General features: G+C 49.1%; 1 protein-coding gene across 10 annotated transcripts in view; it reads right to left on the bottom strand.

The window, feature by feature from the left end:
- MYLK4 (myosin light chain kinase family member 4) overlaps positions 1 to 20,766 on the bottom strand; it is a 66,965-nt gene that overhangs the window by 20,584 nt on the left and 25,615 nt on the right. For 6 of the 10 annotated variants that reach the window (XM_025264749.3, XM_006047346.4, XM_025264753.3 and 3 more), the window contains one exon: positions 2,457 to 2,541. In XM_025264749.3, the coding sequence (XP_025120534.2) occupies positions 2,457 to 2,541 (85 nt within the window). Of the gene's footprint in view, positions 1 to 209; positions 2,107 to 2,456; positions 2,542 to 9,792; positions 9,857 to 10,637; positions 12,384 to 20,766 lie in introns of those variants that run through there. The other 4 variants (XM_045162308.1, XM_006047348.4, XM_045162310.1 and 1 more) reach the window with 4 other exon arrangements.

A 20,766-nucleotide genomic window follows, 5' to 3' on the forward strand; every position in this document is an offset into this window, starting at 1 on the left:
GCTGAAAAGTGAAGAAGCTAGGAAAGATTCCTCATGGTGGCACTGTCTCTTCACTGCCACCCCAAACAGTGGTGGAGTTACAAACACAAATGCTATCGATATGTTGTAAGGTATCCTGCGGGCCGTTAGTCTAAGTGAAATTTAGTCAGAAATGCTTGCTGGAAAAGGTTAAGATGCTTTAAAGGGCTGGAATCAAAGTCGTTTCCTACCCAGGGGGGTCTCCAGAGCTTGCTGCCTGGGGGCCTCTGCTCCAGAGGGCTCGGGGGCTCTGCCTTGCAGGGAGTCCCCAGCGCGGCTGGCTTGCGGTGTGCTCCAAGGGCCCCCGGCTCCTTTACCCTCCATGTCTATCTTGCTCTTCTTGTTCTCCTCCTGGACCAAGCTCTTCTCGCTGCCTCTCCTCTTCCCACCTCCCGAGGCCTCTGTTGGATCAGCTTTCTGCAAGACGGGTATTGTCGCTGCCTTTCCCACGGCTCGTGACGGGGGCGTGGCTTTTACGGAGCTGACACGCCTGGAAAATAGAATCCAGCCACAGCTCTCAACGTTCCCAAGACAAAACTCTCAGATGGTCACATTTCTGAGCAGGAAAGCTTCCTCGCGACGATGCTTTGCTGATGGGATGTAAGCTTCAAGATAGGGAGCTGACGATGTCAGGGTTTGGGGTGAGATGGAGCTGGGTGCACCCCCATCATCCCTAGCAGCTGGAGATGGTCCACATCCTAGAGACGCTCCCTGACGACCTCATGGCGACCCCGAGTTAGTCCACAGACCCTTTACAGCAGCAGTCATGTTATGACTCCCTAACTAATTTGATCTTCATTTTCCACTTTATTCCTTAAAGAAGAGGGAAACCACTGCATTAAAGTGCAATAAAAAAAAAAAAAAGCAATGGTCTCTGAATAGTACCAGCAGTGAGAGGAGCCTCTACTGGTGAAAGAATTGACCTAATGTCCACTTTCCAACACCTCCAGACTCTACTAAACCCATGTCTTCAGTGATGGACTTCCTTCGTAAACATTAGTGTTTACATTTAACTCTTGAAAAATTAGACTTCTCTACAAATAGCTTCCAAAATACATCATTCAAAAAGGAAATAAGAATTATATCTTTAATCCCTAAAAAACACCATGGATGTTTGGATCTGGGTGCTCTTTGTTTCAAGTAGATACTTGGTTGATCACAACATAGATTTATTCATTTTAATTGGCTGCATAATTGCCTTAATTTCTATGTGAGACTTTGCAGATGAGGACGAAGCATTAAATAACCTACTCAGTCCTCACAATGCTTGGGAAGCAGCCAAGGTACCATCTGGTCAATCTGATCATTGCTCAGTTATTGATCTCAGGAAGTTATTGATCTCTATATTGCTAAAAATAAGAAACTTTTACCTGATGTTTAGAAAATATAAAATGTGATTGCTGGTAATCACTGTATCTGTCTGTCAGTTGGTAGGAGACATAGAAAGTAATAAATTGCTGGAAAATGTCACAGCGAGAAGAAAAAATAATGGCAAGAAAAATCCACACCACTGGGGAAGCAGCTTCTAAACCGTCATTTTGAAGAGTCCCTTCAGTAATCCTGCAGTATGGCCTCAAGCTGGAACGGCTCCTAGAGCTGCAGAAAGTGGCGGCTGGGGATGCAACCGCTGTAAACCCTACCTTCCGTAGGGCTGACCACCGTTTGTTCTATCAACACACTGCTCTTTATGTGAACTCCTGGCCAGCCCTGTTCTGTGCGGCACCTTGGATCCTCCATCTTCTTTAGCTCCTCCATCGCCAGGCTCTCCCTTAGCACGAAGCCCCTTTTCCTCCCCTTTGAACACCAGACATTCGCTTCTATCCGCAGAGACTTGCTCAGCCCCAGAGCTGTGAGCGTCCTGTCGGCTCAGTCTCCCTGGGCATGAAATGTCTCTTCCGTCCTCACTCTCTCTCGGCTCTGTGGAATTTCTGAGGGCGGAATCTCCTGGTTCATCGTGGGGTCTTTCTGTCTGACATGTGGCGGAACTTCTCTGAGCTAGAGACGCAGGGGTCTTCTCAGCCTGCTTCTCGTCGAGCTTGTTAAACGATTCTTCCTCAGAGGAGGGCAGGTTCTTCTGGGAAGATCTCTCTAAAAGCCACCATAGGACACAAAATATTTTAATGAAGGGCGCACGTGACCGGTGTCATTCTGGCTTCACAGAATGGCACCTGCATTCAGGCTTCTCTTTATCGGCAGATACGCGCTTTGGAAAGCAAAGTAGGAGAGCATGTGGCCAATGGACTGAGGGCCAGGCCCCCAGAGATCCTCTGGTCTGCAGCTAGGAGGACCCAAAGCCAATCAGATATAGGTATTCAAGCAGCTCTTGACCCAACACAGGGCTTCACGAAAGTGTAACTTCCTCTGGATAAGAATAACAACAGGCCTTGCGTGACGGAGCCCTCTTCATTCATCAATATCTATTCTCACGGAAAGGTTACCTGCGGGGGCCGCTGTCCTTTCGTCGGTGGCGGTGGCAGGTGCTGCGTCCTTCCGGCCAGGGAGTGACCACGCTTGCTCCTTAGCCTGTGGGGACACGATGGAGTAATCAGCAATGTATATTACACATCACAGCAGGCTCTGTTGACCACAGTACTCCTGACGCTTGGGGCTGGAGAAGTTTCTATGGTGGGGAATGTCTCTAGAATTACAGGACATTTGGCAGCATCTCTGGCATCTGCCCACCAGATGTCCACAGAACCCCCAGGTGAAATATCCAAAAACAATGCCTCCAGAAATTGCTAAATGTCTGGTAGACAAATTCACCCCAGATTGAGAACCGCTACATTACACAATTCAAACACGGACAAAAATGCCAAAAATAAATAGTAATTTAGAGGGCAGAACAGTCTGAACTGATGAAGCCCTGTAGCAACTAGAGTATTTGAAAGTGAATGTTTTAAAAGAAGTTTTATAAAACTCTGGCATTGTTTGTAGAAGAAGGCCCATCTTCTTGGATAGATTAAAGGATACTGACAATGTGTATGTTACCCTTGACCTCTGCTTATTCTGTCTTGATATCGTTCACATATAAATCAAATAAAAATCAGAGGCTCTATGTGAATGGGTTTTGCAAATCAGAAAGTAGAAGACTACAGTAAGCATTCATAAAGGAGGTTTCTACGCCGCTTAGAACAGATGGCCGCTTTCTAAGGAGATGAGCGTTCTTCTCCCAGTTCTACTTTCTCTGAATTAGTTTACCAAACCCTTTTTAAATACCACGTAAAAGGTAAACATTAGCCCAATCCACCCAGATTATCACAAGTTCTGAAGTTATGCATTATAAATTAATGAAATTCTATGGATGTTCAAAGAATCAGTCTTTTTTTTTTTTTCACTTTGGAAAGAGCAAAATTTGCCTGTGGGTGACTTGCAAGCATGAAATACTATGTAAGTGCAGGTCACAGATGTCAAGACAAATTATAAGTGTGCTTTTAAACAAGCCAAGAGGCAGTCCAATAGGTTCAGAGCATTTTCATTTTTCAGATAAGGACCTTCAAACACAGAGGCATGTTTAGTAAATCTGTGGAAAACCAAAATTAGAGATTAGAGCCTGGTAGTTTGGAACTTGCTCTTTTTTAGTGAGAGCCAGGACCATGGCCTTCAGCTTCCCCTTGCACGCAAGCAGAGTGGTCAGCACATCCCCCAAACAGCGTGTAACGCTTTCCTAATGTTTTTATCATCAGCTTCCCACTAGATGTAGGGCTCAAGTGGGCAAAAAGACAGATTCATCTCTGAGTCCCTGGCATTTCCTCAGGGATTGATGTTGGTGGAGGTGGTGATGGCAGAGATGATGATGATGATGGCCGGTATAGTCTAAGTACTGACTACATACCAGGCACGTTTCTGAGTACACTACATCATTAATTTCTGGTTCCGCATAGCAACACTTTGAGATATATACTACTAACTCCATTTTATAATACAGTTGGATAATTTCACAGGGTTATATAATTCAGAAATGGCTTAACCAGGATTTTAACTCTTAACTGCAGCTGTATTGTCACTCTGAAAAAAGAAACAGAAGATTATAGGCGAGGTATATCATTAATATTGATGGGATATCTACCACACAGCCAGCACCACAGGAGACAAGGCAAAAGGTTACAAGAAAATGCCATCAGATAGAAACAAATAAGTAAAGAAATAAATACTCATCAGTCAGAAGATCAGAATTAATATGGAAGAAAGGAGAGAAAGAGAATTCCATTCAGATTTTGAGTCAGATAAGGTAGTTTAACAAATTCAGATGTCTGATAGCTTTGTCTTTCAATGCTTCTCTTCCGCAGTGAAAGCCCCTGGTGGGCGGGTGTTGCTCTTCTGGATTTATACTGGATGGCACGAATGTGACGGTAAAAGCACAGGCGGACTCAGGAAAGAAAACTGGTGTGTGTCGGTGGGTTTCAGTCTATCGAAAGACGCAGAATGGATAATGTGGCGTGCTGACCGCGGGTGCTGCCTCCAGGGCCGTCTCCACGTCGGTGGTGGGTGCCCACAGGACGCGCTAGGTGCCACGGTCTGATTTGACCAACAGGAGAACTGCTGACGCTGAGCAAGGTGAGAGCCCGGTTTCCAAGTGAGGCTCTGTTTTTTCCCTCCTGTTGTGTATTGGGTACGCCTTCCCCTTTGAATGATGTAAGAAGGTCTTCCCTGGTCGCCACAGCCTGTCATGGCTCGTTTCCCTGTGTCACACTGACATCTAGAGGAGCTTGGACCCGACGAGCTCCAAACAGTCAGCAGCTGCAGTTCTCCTCGCTGTTTGAACAGAAACTTGAAGGTGAAGCTCGACCCCGGGCACCATCCTCGCCCGGGGCACAGACCTTTTCCCTGCACTCCGCTCCGTGGCACTGCACGGCAGGCCTGCTGAACCCACGTGCAGGAAGGAAAACGTGCTTTCCGGACTGCTGATGGCCGGGCAGGAAAGCCCCATCAGGCTGCGCCACTGAGGACGGGCTCCCCAGGCGCCGCTGACAGTCTGGATCCCTGAGCTGGTTTACGGGATTGCCGCGGCTCCGTGTGGGGGGATTATAGCTGCCTCAGAAGACTGTTTTCTTAACATCCCAATGGGACATGACCAAACTAACTGCCTGTACGCTGAGCTGAGGGTGTATTACTGCTATTGAGGGGCCAAGGTGAGCGAGCACTCTGGGTAACTTTAACCAATGCCTTAGAAATACAAAAGCAAAATTACAAAAGCTGTAATGTTAAATTGTTAAAGTTTGGTTAGGCTCCTCACAGGGGAGACAGGAAAACAGAGCCTAAAACAAGACAAAGGAAAGAATTTTCACAAGAAATACTGAAACTCGGTCTCCTCGCTTCTCCTGGAAGATGACTGTAGAGATCATCTGTAAGAGAAATCTGGTTCTCTTCATCTTCGGCGCACATGCAAACTCTCTGGACCTTAAGGAAGAAAACTTCCTACAGTCCCCGGCAGATACAACCTGCTGAGCAATGTGCCGGGCCTGGCAGGACAGGGCAGGACCGAACCTGGGAGGGAAGTGCCAACCTGGACCTCAGAGCTACTGGGCGGACACCCCCGGGCTGCAGAAAACATCAGGGACAGTCAGCGGTGACACGAGAACACGACCCTGCCAGGAAGACCAAAGCCTCTTGCTGTGTCCACCAAGGAAAGAGGACTGCTCCCAGGTGTGTGTCAAGAGAGAGGCCAGAATCAACGGTGCTGGTTCAGGAAAGCCTAATGGGAGCCTGTGTCAAGGGCAGAGACCTGGATGATTTTACCCTCATTTGATTACAAGATGAATCAGCAGTTTTGTAAACAGGCAGCACAGTGCCGGGTCACTGCCCCTACGGCGAGAGAAGGTGGGTGGGGCCTGCCCTGCTCAGACGCGCTCCCACTCTTCACGGACTACAGACTTGACTTACTTTACACACTTTCAAGCTCTGTCTGGGCTTCCCAGGTGGCTCAAGTGGTGAAGAGTCCACCTCCCAACCCGGGAGCCGCAGGAGATTCGGGTTCTGTCTCTGGGTTGGAAAGATCCCCGGGAGGAGGAAATGACAACCCACTCCAGTGTTCTTGCCTGGGAAATCCCATGAGCCTGGCGGGCTACAGTCCATGGGATCTCAGAGTTAGACACGACTGAAGCCACTGGGCATGCACACGTTGTCTCATCCCCCAAACCCCTGCTATAGCTGAGTGACCAAGTGGGCCACAAGAGGGTCCTGAACAGGCATGTAAAGACCCAAGGTTTTGGGAGAGGCCAACCGTTGGTCTGCCCTTCCTCCTTGGGGGCCAGGTTGTGGACTAGAGACACTGACTGTTGAAAATACACTCTCTCTTCCACTCTCCTCTCCAGCCTGCCTTTGTCGATTTAAAAGAACTGGTTAGAACTAATCGGGAATACATTAAGACTCTTCTCCTAAAGATCTGGGCTGGCTGAGTGGTAAAGAATCCACTTGCAATGCAGAAGATGTGGGTTTGATCCCTGGTCTGGAAGATCCCCTGGAGAAGAAATGGCAACCCACTCCAGTATTCTTGCCTGGAGAATCCCATGGACAGAGAAGCCTGGTGGACTGCAGTCCATGGGGTCACAAAGAGTCAGACAGGACCGAGCGACTAAGCAACGACAGCCTAAGCTCCAGGCACACGGGCATGTGGATCATACAGACTTTTCTTTCCCTTTTATTGCTGACGGACACGCTCACCTCAGACGTCTTAAAGAGGTTCATATTTTCTTATTCCCTTCCCTCCACCACCTCTCCTGTCTTTCCTAAGCAGAAAACGCTGGGCCCTCTGCCCTTAACTGCTGCCTTTCCCAGGAGCCGCCAACGAGGCTCTGCCTAGCCGCCCTCCGGCCGCCCTCCACCTTCTCACCTGCCCAGATCCTCCTTTGCTCTGACCTGCTGCTTCTCAACCACCTGAGCAGGGGGCTGAAAACCATCAGTGCCTGGGTCCCCCCGAGCGCCTCATAAAATTCCAGGGGTGGCTTGGAGACTGACGTTTTGACCCCGAGCCACGCCCCGTGCACTATAAGAGCTGCCAGGTTTGGGAGCCGGGGCTCTGCCCACTCCGGGCCCACCCCTCTGGCTTCTGGAGGATTTTTTGGTTGCTCACCACCCAGGCAGCCCCACCGCAGCGTGAACGATAGTGCAACACTGGGGAGGCTGTGCTCCTCAGCCTTGCCGCCTCCCTCCCACCATCAAGGGTCTTCTATCCTCCCCAGGATGGATTATCTAGCAAACTGCTGCCTCCTCCTCGCTGGCCACCAGGGACACACGAGGAACGAGTCTAGGGGTGCCTGCCCAGCAGACCGCAGACCCCTCTCCAAGATGATCTTGCGGGGATCTGGAGAGGGAGGAGCCAAGGAAAAGCCCACATTCCCACCCACACCCCTTGTTCTCCCCTGAAATCCTCGCCTTGCTTCCTGGTCAAAATGTGGCCATCGCAAGGGACTGAATTCCTCCGTGCAAATGCCGGTGAGCAGAGAGGAGACTGGCTGCCGTGGGGAACACTGCCTCCCAGGGCGTGGAGTTATTTGTACGCTTCACACAAAAGTGAATCTGAAACCCCCAATCACGGCCGCCTCTGTCCCCAGAACAGCACCTGCAAAGTTGCTGAGGAATGGCACTGGTGTGTGTGTGTGTGTATGTTAATAACCAATTTCAAACTCAGGTACAAATGGGATTTGAGCTCCTTGATGTGCATTTGATTAAAATGAGTCTTACTTAGTATAACTCCTCTCTTATACAACACAAGACCCGACCTTGGAATGTTTCCACATGAAGTTTACAGCGTTTTTTCATCACCTAATAAAACCCTTTGATTTTTCTCCACCGCAGACAGTTTTATAAGGATTCATTTCACGTGGTGTTCTCCGTATGCGCTTTAATTTTTATTTTATGTTCGCTTTTATCGCTCCATCTCCTGTGTCCTGCTCCGAGGAAGCGGCGGGCGGTCCAGCCCAGCCCCCTGGGAAGCTGGCTCACGGGGGTGGGTGTGCTCTCTGGGGAGCCCAGCGTTCTCCAGGGGGAGGGCTGTGTAGCCCCTGGGCTTAAGGGAAGTTCAGAGATCTGAGCTTAGAGTCACTGAGCAAAATGCTGCACCTGCCATGGTTTGCCTTTCCGCAGCTTCCCCAGGGCAGCAAGTTTTGCAAGCATATTACAAAGCAAAGTGGCTTTAAAAGGCGTCTCTGAGAAGTCTCTGAACGTGGAATGTGATGCGAATGCTGTAGATACACACTTGTCTGTGATGAGTCTGCCCAAAGGTTTAGTTGGCTGGTCCCTTCTACTCAGAGTAGGTCTGTGTCCAGCTCCCCCGAGACCTTGTCAGCAACGCAGACAACGCAGACCTTGAGTGCATCTTGCCTTACTTGCTTCAGAGACGTGATGAGCACTTGCAATGACGGGAGGAGAAGAGGTTAGAGGCGGGTGCCGGCACGGTCACGTTTTACCTCATGAGGGTCATGAAACCTAATTTCCCAGGAGGCAAAAACAAGCCGCAGTGGTTTCCTCTGAAACGTCTGTTTGGCTTTCTTTGTGCATCGCCGAGCTCGACACTACACCAGATGCCCAGTCAGTGCCTTTGCTTCGGACACTGAAGTCCTTCCCTGCACCCGTCCTGGGACCAAGGAGCCGGCCTACACACGGCCCGCACGCTCTAACGCCCCTGCGGCTCTCAGCGTCTGCAAGGCTGCCGACTCTGGACTGAAGCCTGGCGGAGTTAAACGCACTCTCCGAATCTTTGTCTCCTGGTTGAGAAACTGCTTCTGGGGGGCCTTTCCAGGCACCTACGCCCTCAGAATCGCTCTTCTGCTGTGATGATGATTTAGTAACCAGATGCCTGTGTGGAGGTGTCTTGAGGGCAGATCACAGAAACATGTGTGCTTGTTTGTATGTGACTCTCTTTCCATTGCTCAGCTGGTGAGGGAGTTGCTTCCACAGAGCTGATTTCTCCCCTCTGCCTCGGGCCCTGTCCACACGGAGGAGGGCGATCTCTCGGGACCTTTATCAGGAGACTCGCATCTCCCCTCCGTCTAAGGGGAGTGGAGTGTGATGAGGCCTCTTCCCTAGCATTGCTCAGGGGCAGTGGCTCGGGGACTGACCCCTGAGATGTGCACTTCAGCTCCTTTGTGAATACCTGGTCTCGGGCAGCGCTGGCATTGAGCCTGTCCACCTTGCTTCAGTGGGAGAGAACAGACGCATGGACCACGGGGGAAGGAGAGGCCGGGACGAATCGAGAGAGCAGCGTGGAGACATACACACACCACGTGTAAGAGGACGAGCCCGTGCTGTGTTCCGTGACAACCTAGAGGGGCGGGATGGGCTGGGAGGTGGGAGGGAGGCTCAAGAGGGAGGGGACACATGGATGCCTACGGCTGATTCACCCCGATGTCTGGCAGAAACCAGTACAATATCGTGAAGCAATTATCCTCCAATTAAAAATACATTTTTTTTAAAAAAAAGAAAGTGTTATCCACTGATTCCAATAAGAATAACAATCTCTTGTTCACGAAAAGATCGCTTCGTCCATGAACAAAACTAATACATGTGGAAAGGTAGCATTTTTCATTACGGAAAAAATGCTTTTTATTTTCCACGATGACTGAAGACAGAACAAGGAGAAACCCACAAAATCACCTTAGATAAAATATCACAGGTTTAAATTAGATGTTTTAAAGGAATTAAGGTAATGAAAGTAGTTTGCTTCCCAATCTGGTGGGTTGGATACGTCACTGTTTTGTATTCTCAGCCACACAATTCACAGTAAAGGAACACAGTGTTTTAAACGTTCAAAATAAAACAAAGAAATAGAAAACTTACTAAATCATAAAATTATCTAGAACTTGAAGAGACCTTGAAGAGCACGTAGGCCCAGTCAGCTCAGCTGAAGAGAAGAGAAATGAGAGTCTTTTCAGCTCCACTCAACTGTAGGAGATTTTAATCTTGCGTGCTAAGTCGCTTCAGTCGTGTCTGACTCTTTGTGACCCCATGGACTGTCGCCCACCAGGCTCCTCTGTAATGGGATTCTCTAGGCAACAGTACTAGAGTGGGTTGCCACGCCCTCCTCCAGGGGATCTTCCCGACCCAGGGATCGAGCCCATGTCTCTTTCATCTCCATCTCTTGCATTGGCAGGAGGGTTCTTTACAAAGAGCACCCAATTAGCGGAAGCATTTCTGCTAAAAGCGATGGTTCTTGTGAGTACTGGCTACTTTCCCCACAACGCCTTCCTCCCTAAAGTGCCAACTGGACTCATGCGTCACAGACTCTGCTCTCCTCTCCTCTGACTAAATACCCACCCACCGCAGCACCATTTCCAAATGTGCACACAGCTCTCCTTGCCCGCTGCGTTACTACACAGCAGGTTTCTAGACGCTTAGAACAGGCAACTGCAGAATTGTTTTACGTTATGAACCGGTATAAACAGAAGCATTAATCTGTCTTCTGGTATCGGGTCGCCAGAGTGAGAAGGACACAGATCCAATAAACTTTAAAGTGACTACTTTTGTTTGGAGGGAAAACTTCTTCTCAAATAAGACCTAATAGTGGGGATTAAGGAAACTCTATCAGTGCCTGCACTTGTATCCAAATGGAGTAGATTTGGGCTGGACAGGGTCTGAAAACGAGGAGGGGCTGGCCTACTTTCCTCGGTTTGTGGGGGACCCACCTGGAATTCTCCGTGGGTTTCCACAGGAAGCAAAAACAGCACACAGTTGCTCATCCATCTTCCTGGAGACTGTTGGCCAGACTACCCCCGGAAGAGCAGGAAATAAATCAGTGCCCACGAGGAGGCGACAGCCGGCCGCACCCACGCAGCACTGCACCCTCCTGGATGCAATCTGCAGCTGTGGGTATTCCAAGCCCAGAACTGAAGTCTGTTTCCAGTTAGCAACCTCGTATACACCTCGTCTACGCTCACTCCACGCCACTGCAGCCCGCTCCTCGAGTTTAATGAACTCCTTCTTCTCTGTGAACCTGACTCACACAAGGATAGCTGCACTAGGTGACAAGTCACGAGCAGAACGCTCGAGTCAAACCTCCAGGGCGACCCCGGCAGCTCATCCTCGTTCACTGCGACGCATGGCGTGCTGGAGGCTCACACGCTAGGCTACTTCATCCAACTCCAGAAAATACATCTAAACTGTGAAATGAGAGACTGCTAAAAGAAAAAAAAGTTAGAAGTAACTTTTTCCAACTCTTCTGGTCATGTCTCATTATTTTCATGTATTAAAATTTAGGCAAAAGTCTAAATATACTTGAATTTCACATTTAATGAGATCAGTTCAATTTGGCGTTTAACAATCACTATAAAATTTTTCATTTTGATTTAATTCCGTTATAAGCAATATATTTTTCAAGCTGACCTCATTATTGCTGGGGTACATTTACACAAATACGTAACTTGCCGTGGCCGCACCGGCCACGTCTGAGCCTGGACGTCGCTTCACCTGCTAGCACTTGGCTGTTGCTCATTTTCTGTTCACTCCCACAAAAGCACTCATATTGGCACCAATTTTCCCTATTTAACACAGAAGTAGTGTTATTTAAAAATAAATAAGCTCAGTTTCTAGCGTAAATGTTATAAAAAATATTAAGTCCTTTTTATGATTCTACTCTTAGTAGCACCTCAAATTTTTTTCTCTCCTAAAAGTTATGACAATTAATGTCGAAGTCAAATATGGGTTTTTTTTTTAATTTTAAAGAAAATTAACCAGATGAGGATTCCAACTCCTATGAAAATCCATGTTCTATAAAATAGGGACTCCAGCTGCAAAAAAATCCTTAACTCAAAAATTCTAAAATGTAGGAATTCTTTTCAAGTGATTAAATAACTAAAACTAGTTTATTTTATAACATGGATATATATATATGTATATATATTTAATGAAACAGCATACTATTTATTTATATGCATTTCATAATCATCCATATTTTTACTAAACCTTGCTCCCATCTATACTGATTTAACCAAATTCATGTCTGAAAGTATACATAACCTTTTCCCCCAGGAAATCTAATATCATTATCAAAATTAAAAAATAAGAATTTTGATAGAATTAGTCTCATCTTTATATCTAAATATACTGCCTCTAAACAATGCTTTAATAATTCATAATGCTAAATAAGTTTCCTTACTAAATTCAAGTACTAGCCAAAGAACACCAGCTCCGAAGCCGAAGCTGGGAAAGCTGACTAAATCTATAAACGTACTTACGCTTAGAAATAACAAAAATGTGTGCTTATGAGTCACGTTCTCTGATGAAAATTGTTTTTTTTTAATTTGCCTTTAAGCATTATATTTTGTTAGCTTCTCTTCAAGTCGTTTTTCAAATCATTTTTTTCAGAGGATACCAAGGAGCTGATCTTAACGTTTAGCGTCACAGCGCAGCCTTTGCCGTCGTGAATTTCGGCCCTGGAAAAAGAAAAAAGCCACGTCTCCCGTTTCCATTCCCCCCACTAACAAGACAGAAGGAATTGTCCCCTCTCGGATTTGCTGTGACCGGGCCATCGGTCTCATTAGCCCAAGCTAGCACAGGAGTTAATTAGCTGCTAATAGGCTCAAGGATTCTGCCAGCGCTGGGCTTCTCACAGGGCTGTGTTTTGTTTATATCCAGGACTATATGTTCCTTCCACTTAATCTTTTGGCGTCTTACTTTGTACTCCAACTCAAATTAAAAGCTCTGGCCTCCTCTCTCCACGGCTGCCTCAGTGCAGAAGTCTTTATTAAGACCGGGTTTGTCTTCTGGCTAGGACACCTCAGTAATTTTCCTACAGAGCTCACATCCTTGAAAATGCTATCTGGTTTCTTTCTAAATGAGCATCTCTGATAGGTCACTAGTAAAAATATCTGATGGTTTAGCCTCCCTCCATCAGCCACGCGCCTATCACATGGCAGACGATCCCATCCTCGCAGGCGATGCTGTGCCTTCATCTTAGACCTCATCGCAGCAGTGGTCCTCAGGGTCCGCACGTGATCAGGAGCTGACGGCTGTTTGGCGCGTCTTCCTGCCTTGGCCATCATCACACGGCTCCCAGCTTCTCCTCCGTGTGCTTGACATCGGTGAGCACCAAGCCCCAGTTTTTTCTCCTTGGAGGACTCATGGACACCTTCAACTAAACTCTACACAAATGAGCTCAGAACTCTGTGTTTAATTCCATGATTCCAATGATTACTAGATCATTGGTCATGGTATCAGGATTTCAAACTGTACAAATCTAAAATGAACCCACCATCTTACGCTTGCATTGGCTTGCCCTCATGGGTTCCAGTCTCCATCCACAGTGCTGTGTCTTATTTGTGGAGCTGCCAGGGAGGCATGGTGTCCGGCTCAAAGAAACCCAGGGCCAGGCCTAACCTCACGCTCGAGTCCCCTTCCTCCCACTGGGCACTGTCTTCAGAGGAGCCTCGCCCACCTCAGACCCGAGGCCGTGGCAAGCTCCACAGTCCAGGCGTGTGACCAGCACCACCACGTGAGCAGAGAAAAGCAAACGGGAATCCAGAGAAACACCGCTGTGGATTCCAGCTGGGAAGACAAACCCTGCAAGGCCTGCTCCTGGCTGACAGGCCCCGATGCTGGGCTTGGGCCCCAGGAGGCAGCAGCATTCTCCACTGGGGAGTCCGAAGGGTTTAAGGCCTAGACTCGGCTCTCATACACGATCAAATTTGGAGGGACCAGCAAAGCCTGGCCCTCCTCCTAATCTGAGGCCTCCCTGGGTTGTGGGGTGCCCTGGTGTGGGAACTCGGGTGTAGGAGGCCCCCCGAGAACTCAGGGTGCCCAGGGGCTGAGCATCACCTCTGAGGACCGTGCAGAGCTGGGAGCAGCATCTGTGATGGCAAGATGAGCCAAGGAGCCCAGCGCCTGGGCACAGACACTTCTTTTCGGGAGAATTCTAACAGGGAGAAGTTCCCAGGGTAAAGCTCTGCTGTCTCAGGAAGGGCAGAGATGACAAGGCCGCTTCACAGCTCCTGCTTCTCCCTACGCCTGCGGGTCACAGACCCCCACCACTGGCCCCTGGGGTCCCAAGGCCCGGGATACCTCGGAAAGGAGGCTCAGACGCTTCCAACTGGAGGTCATGAGAACAGGTTCAAGGTCGAAATGTACCCTACAGGACAGCGCCCCGCGACCCCAACTGCAGAATGGTCACCTGGAGAGCCTCTGAAACACCCCAGCCCTGGCGCCCCATCCCAGGCCAAACCGCCAAAGTGAGAACCTCGTTTCAACCCTTTCTAAAGCCTTAGACTTGTGAGGTTTAGCAAAGGAACACACAGGACGCCCAGTTAAATTTAAATTCAGATGAATGACAAATAATTATTAATGTGTGTCCCTTACCAAAAAAAAGTCGTTTGTTCTCTGAAATTCCATTCTAAGCGTCGCCCTGTGTATTTTCTTGGGCAGCTCCTGTGAGTAACGCACAGTCAAGGGTGGGGAACAGCTGCCCTGGGGTCAGCTCGTCCAGGTCCTAGCCATCTAATTTGCAAACTTTGTCTTAAGCGGAGAGTTCTGTCACAGCCAAGACTCCTCTGCAAGGTCTGTGAACTAGCGTTTAATTCACCAAACCTCTACGGCACGCGCCTGAGACAGCCAGGCTGAAAACACCACCGGCAAGACCCTGTCACTGTCGTCCAAGGACTAGCCGTCCAGAGGCAGGATACAATAACAAATTATTTCTTATAATTTCTTACAATTCTTCAAAATATTTACCCAAATAGTAATTGATCATGTTGACATGTCTGTTTATCAGAGAAGTCCATTTGGAGCAAAACTTATAGAAATCAAGCCTTGTTTTGAAAACTTTTGGATGGGACATCAAAGCTTCATTTTTCAAAATTAACCACTTGTATGTACTGGCTTAAAGCTTCCCTCATCTGTAGGTTTTCCGGTCCTGAAAGCCTCCCCTGGAGATGTGAAGCCGCCTCTCTCACGCAGGCTGCTCTCAGCTGTGGAGCCGGGCTTCCCCGGGAGCTTGGAAGCGCATCTTACAGTGTCTTTAACACTGGAGTTTAGATGCTGCACAGGCTGAGATGAAGGGCAAGGTCACAGCACAGCCTGTTTCACTTAGGGTCCCTCACAGATGCTCAAACGCTTTGGTACTAATGGTGTCCCAGGTACTGAAACCCACTAGCCATCCGTTTTCTGGACCGCAGTGGTGTGTTTATTCTCATAATAATATCTCTCGCCCTAACTGGTCTGGAGGTGTGTTTTCTGGAGTGCCAGGGAGCTGGTCTGCACACAGCCACGCATAAGAGTCCAGGGCGGGAACAGCCAGCCTCCGACCGAGCCACAACAGGAAGGACGCTGAGGACCACAGCCCCGGGCTCTGTCCTGGGGATGGTTCTCTAGCCAACCACAGCGTCACCGCTCTGCTGCTGGCCAATTCACATGCCTCTGCATTTCCCACAAGACACGGCAAGAAACTGAGCTGTGGAAATTTATCTAAGTCATGGCACTCTCACGTCAGCCAGTTTAATAACTCAGGAGAAGAAAGAATGAATTTAGCACAACATTTCCTTGATGAATGCAACTTACAAATTTGTGGAGGTATTTTTTAGCATTCCTTGTCTTCACCCTCAGATGGTCCATATTCTAAATATCCTCAAGTCACCAGTTACTTCCAAACTTCCTCATGAAATTCTCTTACCTCTGGCTCAGTAAAGATGGAATGAAATGAGGGCAAGACTTTTTATTTTCAAACTGCGTTTGAGCATGACACAGGAGGAAACCTGGTTGCCCTTCAGGAGCTTCTGCGTGGGGAGTCAGCCCAGGGCTCAAGAACACACTTTCACAGGGTGGTATCATCTGAGAAGCTGTAAAGTGCTAAGATGCTTTGGAAGGGCATCTCATATGAAACATTATCCACTAATTAAAAACTATTTTTAAGTAATGCTAACGTTGGGTATCTCTGCGTTTAAAAGAAATAAGGCAACATTTCAGGTCTGTAATTTTTAAGTAGGTTCTGGGGAGTCATTTTGAAGAGCGACCTAAGAGTGACCGATGACTGTTTTTCCTCGGAAACAAAAGCTCTTTCCTCCAGTTGTAGTATCCTTGACAAAGAAGGTGCTTCTGTAAAGATATAAATAATCAATCAAAGGTATACATCTTGCAAGTAAGTATATAACATGTCAGAGGTGGCATGTGAGGTGGGTTTTTCTCCTCTTTTGTTTTAAAGCAGAAAAGGACACGCTGTGAACCCGTCTATTTGAGGAAACCTCCACCGTGTTCCCGCTAACAGTCACGAAACCTGAAACCCCCGGGCGCTGACTCTGCTGTCCCTGGAACAACAGCTTCATCATGCCCCGGGGCTCACTCTCAGCAGGGGCCACCTGAGCCGGGGGATGACCTCTGTGGAGCCACGCCATCACGCTCAGCTGGCCGCCTTTGTCCATCAGTGGCGTCCACCTGCTGTGTCCATGAGCCCCGGCGCCCTCGGCCACTCAGCTCACGGAGAGCAAGTTCCAGAAGACAGACTGGTTATGCGTGGGTTCGTGTTTGTGCAAGTAGCCTGGGGAGGGCCACTCAGACCTGTATCTACTTCAGGCCGCCTGAAGTCCAGCTGGGAACCACCAGTTGCTCAGAGACCTTCTCTGATGACACAGAACTTCCCGTGATCTCTGACTCAAGCTACACAGAGCAACAAGAGAAGCCCCAGGGCATTCCTCAGTCTACGACATTCATGCTTGGAGATGTTGGTTTTAACCATCATGAGAGTCTTCCGCAGAGGTCTCTAGCCTTAAGCTGAGCAGAGTTAACCGGCCTTGGTCTCGAAGGCTTATGAGGGGCACTAGGTGGCACCTGCCAAAGTTAGGGAGGCCCCAGGGCTGTGCCCATCCTCATAGAGCTGGTCTTTACCACCAGGGTCCACAGAGAAAGGGCCAGACACAAGCTACCCTCTGCCACTGCTCGACAGGGTACTTTGCTTGAAGCCAGAAAAAGTCCTGAAGAAAGCAGGCTCTTCAAAGGCATGAAATCTTAACTCTGGGAGGGGACCATCTCTGTCAGATGGATCACTGGCCCACAGTCAGGAGGCTGGATCCTAGGGGCGTTTCTCCTAACCAGCTGCATCCCCTGTGGACAGCGCTCCACGTTAGAGACACTGCTTTATCGCCCCTAGTTTTAAAGATCATTGAGGGGCTAACATACAGTGACGAATGTGGAAGTGCTTTTGGAAAAAGAAAAGCATCACAAACACCAGCTTGATGCAGGGTCCCCAAAACAGGCGGGTCAGCTGTCTGCATAGACTCCACCGCCCGGGGCAAGTCCACCTCCACTCGGGAGGCGTATCCATGCCTGACCCCAACACTTGGAAGAACACTCTCCCGTTGCCATAAACGCCAGCACAAAGCAGTCACCAGCATTTTGTTAGAGCAGGCCGTTCCCACCCAGAGTCAGGGCACAATTTAACACTCAGGAATCCCCGGGGAGGTCGCTGGGGGTCAGCCTGGCGGGGCGGTGCAGCATTTCCCAGCCAGTTTAAAGGTCGGATCCCTTATTTGGGCCCAGACGCTGGCTGACAAACACACCCTGAGCCACATCCCACGGAGAACTTTGCTTTTGTCGTTTATCCTTAAAACACTCCCACCCAAACCCAAGGTGAAGGATAATTTTTCTTGAATGAAGAGTAATATAAGCCAGGGGACTTCCCTGGTGGTCCAGCTGTTAAGACCCCGAGCTTCCACTACAGGGGCCATGGGTTCAATCCCTGGTTAGGGAACTAAGATCCCACACGCCATAGGGGCAAAGAAATAAAATAACATAAGCCCCAAACCACAACGAGATACCACACCGCACCCATCGAGCCTGGGAGCCTAGCATAAAACCAGTAAGTGTTGGTGAGGATGTGAAGAAACCGGAACCCTGTGGACTGATGGTGCAAACGTAAAATGGCACAGCCACCAGGGAAAAGGGTGAGGCGGATTCCCCAAAGATTTAATCAGACAGCCGCCATGCGATCAGCAGTCCCGCTTCTGAGGTGCACCCAAAAGATCTAAAAGCAAGAATGCAGAAACGTATCTGCACAGCTCTGTTCACAGCAGCATTATCCACAATGGCCAAAATGTGGAAGAAACTCAAGCGTCTGCTGATGGATGGATGGATGGGTGGATGGATGGGAAACACTTTTCAGTCTTGCTAAGTTAAAAATAGCCCTGTATGTACTAGGAATGAACAGAATGCGTTCAAGTTTGATCCTGCTTGGATGAATTCTTTAAAGCACATACATATATACTGGCATTCCTAAAAGAAATCGCAGGAAATTCAACAGCATTCACTGTGGAGAGAAACTTGAGCTGGAGCCATAGTGTAATTTCTCATCATTTTCAAGTTTCCTGTACTGTTTGAATTTGTTTCCACATGATGGTATGTGTATACCTCTTCATTCGTTCATCCATTCAAGATAGAATGCTGAATATGCTCAGAGGAATAAGACAAAGCCCTTGACGGAAAATTCTTATAATCAAGTGAGAAAAACTGAGAAGTGCATTATTAAAAGAATTATCTTGTATGGGTTATAACTGCTTAAGAGACTGGATGCATGTCCTGCCTTGGCTTTTTTTTTTCCTAGCTGTGTGATCTTGCGCAAGCTACTTAACCTTTCTATGCCTCAATTTTCATCTGTAAGCTGAGGATGATAAGGGTTCTGACCTTAAGGAGCGTTCATGAGCATGAAGCGAACACATGTGAAGCACTTAGACCAGTGGCTGGCACATGGTAAGCTCTCAATTAGCGCCTGACTCTCTTACGATAAAGATGCAGGGTTACCCCAGCCCAGGGGAAGGAGGGCTTCCTCCAGGGGCTCCTGGCTATGGAGGCTTTGAGGCGGCATTGCCCCTTGAGCCAGGCCTGAAAACATACCCAGGTGTTTGCCTGGTGAGCAGGAGGGAGAGGCCGTGTCAGGAAAAGAGAAGAACTGAGGTCAGACAGGACAGTGTGGCTGCTGGGACAGCCGCCCCGAACAGGCAAAGTGAACTCCTGAACTTTCCTTCTAGGAGCTTCGCAAGGAAATGAAAAAGAAAGAGCAACTTTGTTCATTTTTAAAGTCCAGTACGTAATTTGTGTAGAGGCCGACCCTTCATATGGCATTTCAGACTCCCGGGTTAAATTGCTTTTTTATAGTCTTCTTGGTAGAAGTTCACACCTGATCAAACATCTGTAAACGAGCCAGTATAAAAATGAAACTCCTGAAACACAAAGCAGACTCGCAAGCAGACCCCAGGGCGGGCAGGCTGCAGCGGGCAGCGGCCCTGCGCCTCGCGAAATCCGATTTGCACCTGCTCCCTGGGCCGAGCGGCTCACAAGGCGCCATTTGGCATTGGGAATGACCTTGTGGCCATCGACCCCAGCACCCACCGTGTGGGACTCCAGGTGAAGGTCCAGCAGCTCACATCTGCCCGATCCGGGGGTCCCCCAGTCCGGGGTGGGCCTGTGACCCTGGCTCCTCAGGTTAAAGGCCGCTGAGTCAGCAGCACCGTGTGCGAGGCCTCCAGCCAAGAGGCGTCCGCAGACCCCGGCTCATCGGCCCTCCTGGGAGTAAAGGTGAGCGTGTCCTCCTGGCAGGGGAGAGCTGAGCCTCCAGGAAGTCAAACAGTTTGTCCAGCTTGAGCATCACTCAGGATGTGCACCCACCTCCTCTCGCTCCGTATCAGCGTTCCGTTTACTGCTATGAGCTGCCTTCTCTGGGAAATGCTTTACACCCAGCACCCCAAGACCCCAGTCTCGGGGAGTCAGAGTGCTGGGGACACCAGGGCTGGGGTCTCTGGTCCACGTGCGAAGAAGCTGCTCATTGCCCATGGACCCGTGCGCTCACTCGGCCTGGCCTCTGGACAGACCATGTCATAGGTTGCGAGCAGTCTGTCTAATGCCCTTTCCCCATCTTCCCTTCTAAGAGACACCTGGATTGTGTGTTCAGCTAAAAACTACATTCTTCAGCCTCTTTTGTAGAAGGGTTGGCCATTGAGATATAAGCATCAGAGAGTAAAAAGCTTTCAAGGAAAACCTCTTGCCCTTCCAGTCCTTAAGCTACAGGGAAAGCAGGTCCGTGGCAGGAGCCCCAGTAACCTCCTTGGGGCCGTGAGGGAGAGGCCGGAGTGTTTCAGAGAGCTTGGCTGTGAACCAAACCTCTGGACCTCTAGACTCTCAGGGTCTAAACCTTCATGTACTCAACTCACTGGAGTGTGAGTTCTAGCAAGTGAAGTCGCTCAGTCATGTCTGACTCTTTGCGACCCCATGGACTGTGGCCCACCAGTCTCCTCTGTCCATGGGATTTTCCAGGCAAGAATACTGGAGTGGGCTGCCATTGCCTTCTCCAGGGGATCTTCCCAACCCAGGGATCGAATCCGGGTCTCCTCCATAGCGGGCGGGTTCTTTACCAGCTGAGCCACAGGGAAGCCCTTCTGTTTCTAGAGGCCACGTACCGTTCCTAAGCGGCAGCTGACTGAACACGGGCACACACTGACTCTGACCATCGTTCACATGTTCGTTCACACCAGTGTGGTTGGCAAAAGTCAAGCCTATTTGACAGAATTGATGGATAAAATAGCTCTTAGTCATCTATTTTCTCAACAGGAAACAAAAGAGGTGCAGCTGTGTTGCTGGGGAACCTGGGAGTCTGTGAATTTCACACTCATAAGGCTGGATGTCACCAGTCCCACTGGGGCCTTTGCGTGACTTTCCGAGGCCGGCGCCCTGCCTTCTCTTTCACTCCACTGGCCTCACTCAGGACTGCTGTGGTAGACAGAGCAGCCAGGAGTGAGCGAAACTCCCAGGCTTCTCAGAGAAAGCCACACTCTACACACACACACC

Source organism: Bubalus bubalis, chromosome 2 (assembly GCF_019923935.1).
Source record: "Bubalus bubalis isolate 160015118507 breed Murrah chromosome 2, NDDB_SH_1, whole genome shotgun sequence".
NCBI classification, from domain to species: domain Eukaryota; kingdom Metazoa; phylum Chordata; class Mammalia; order Artiodactyla; family Bovidae; genus Bubalus; species Bubalus bubalis.